Source organism: Aptenodytes forsteri, unplaced genomic scaffold (assembly GCF_000699145.1).
Source record: "Aptenodytes forsteri isolate BGI_AS27 unplaced genomic scaffold, ASM69914v1 Scaffold15, whole genome shotgun sequence".
NCBI classification, from domain to species: domain Eukaryota; kingdom Metazoa; phylum Chordata; class Aves; order Sphenisciformes; family Spheniscidae; genus Aptenodytes; species Aptenodytes forsteri.
This window is the reverse complement of record NW_008795129.1, coordinates 19,867,042-19,868,080: the sequence shown is the minus strand read 5'-3', so window position 1 is coordinate 19,868,080 and position 1,039 is coordinate 19,867,042. Positions and strand designations below refer to the sequence as shown.

At 62.4% G+C, this 1,039-nt stretch overlaps 1 protein-coding gene across 1 annotated transcript in view; it reads right to left on the bottom strand.

Moving 5' to 3' along the window:
* EMX2 (empty spiracles homeobox 2) overlaps positions 1 to 667 on the bottom strand; it is a 5,761-nt gene extending 5,094 nt beyond the window's left edge. Inside the window, exon 1 of the mRNA XM_009277908.2 lies at positions 100 to 667. Coding sequence (XP_009276183.1) covers positions 100 to 490 — 391 coding nt within the window. The 5' untranslated portion in view covers positions 491 to 667. The remainder of the gene's footprint in view (positions 1 to 99) is intronic.
* Between the last annotated feature and the right edge of the window lie 372 nt (positions 668 to 1,039).

The following is a 1,039-nucleotide window of genomic DNA, read 5'->3' as shown; positions in this document are numbered from 1 at the left end:
GCCCGCCCGTGGTCCCCCCCCAGCCGCGCCGCGGGGACCGGCCGGGGGCCGCCGGAGGAAGAAGGGGTGGATCGGAGGGAGAAGAAAAGTTGCACGTACCTTGGAACCTGTGGCCCAGATACCGGTAGCGGTGTATTAGCCAGGGGTAGAAGGTGGAGGGGTCCCTTTGCTGCGAGGCGAAGAGCGGGTGCGTGGAGTGCGAAGCGGGCAGCGGGTGAGCGGCCAGGGCGTGGGGAGGGGGCACGGGATGGACCGGCACGGCCGGGTTAGGCGGGTGGGAGACGGCCTCTGCAAAGACCAAGTCCGGGTTGGAGTAGACCCCCCTGCCAGTGGAGTGGAAGCTGTTGAGAAAAGGGTTCATCGGGCTGGAATTGGCATAGCTGAGCGCCGCCGGCCGGATAGGATCCTCGGAGCGAGACGCGGGCAAGGGGCTGTCTTTGGCCACCAGCGACTCGATGGTGAAACACCGCTTGGGTGTGGGCTGAAACATGCTGCCGCGGCGAGAGTCCCCGACCAAATCTCTGCCTGGCTCTCTCTGGTGCGCGGGAGGCGATCCGGGGAAGTTTGCAGCAGGGAGTGACTTGAGGAGGGATAGATACACACATAAATAGACAGGGGCTGGAGGAAAAGGAGGCAGCGGCAGCCAGCGGTACCCAAAAGGGAGACACACACGCGCACCGCGCACACACACACACGCACACGCACAAAAAAAAGTTGCTGGGAGAAGTTTCCCTCCTGCAAGGAAAAGGCGGTCGGCCCCCCCTCCCTCCCTAAGTCCAAAGACAATCCATGGATGTGATCGGCCCCTTCACAAGTTGTGCAAACGATTTGTTAGTTCATGAGCCTAATTAGTGCTGGGATCACATAAACAGCTTCCTCTGAAGCCTGGTAAATGGCTTGATGATTGGTCGCTATTACTCGCCTTGAGGTTGAAGGGGGAGACTCTTTAAAGTGCGTCAGAGGGGAGGCGAGCGCCGGGCAGCGCCATCGGGAGGGATGGAGCCGCGGCGCGGCGCGGATCGGAGTGCGGCGGGAGCGC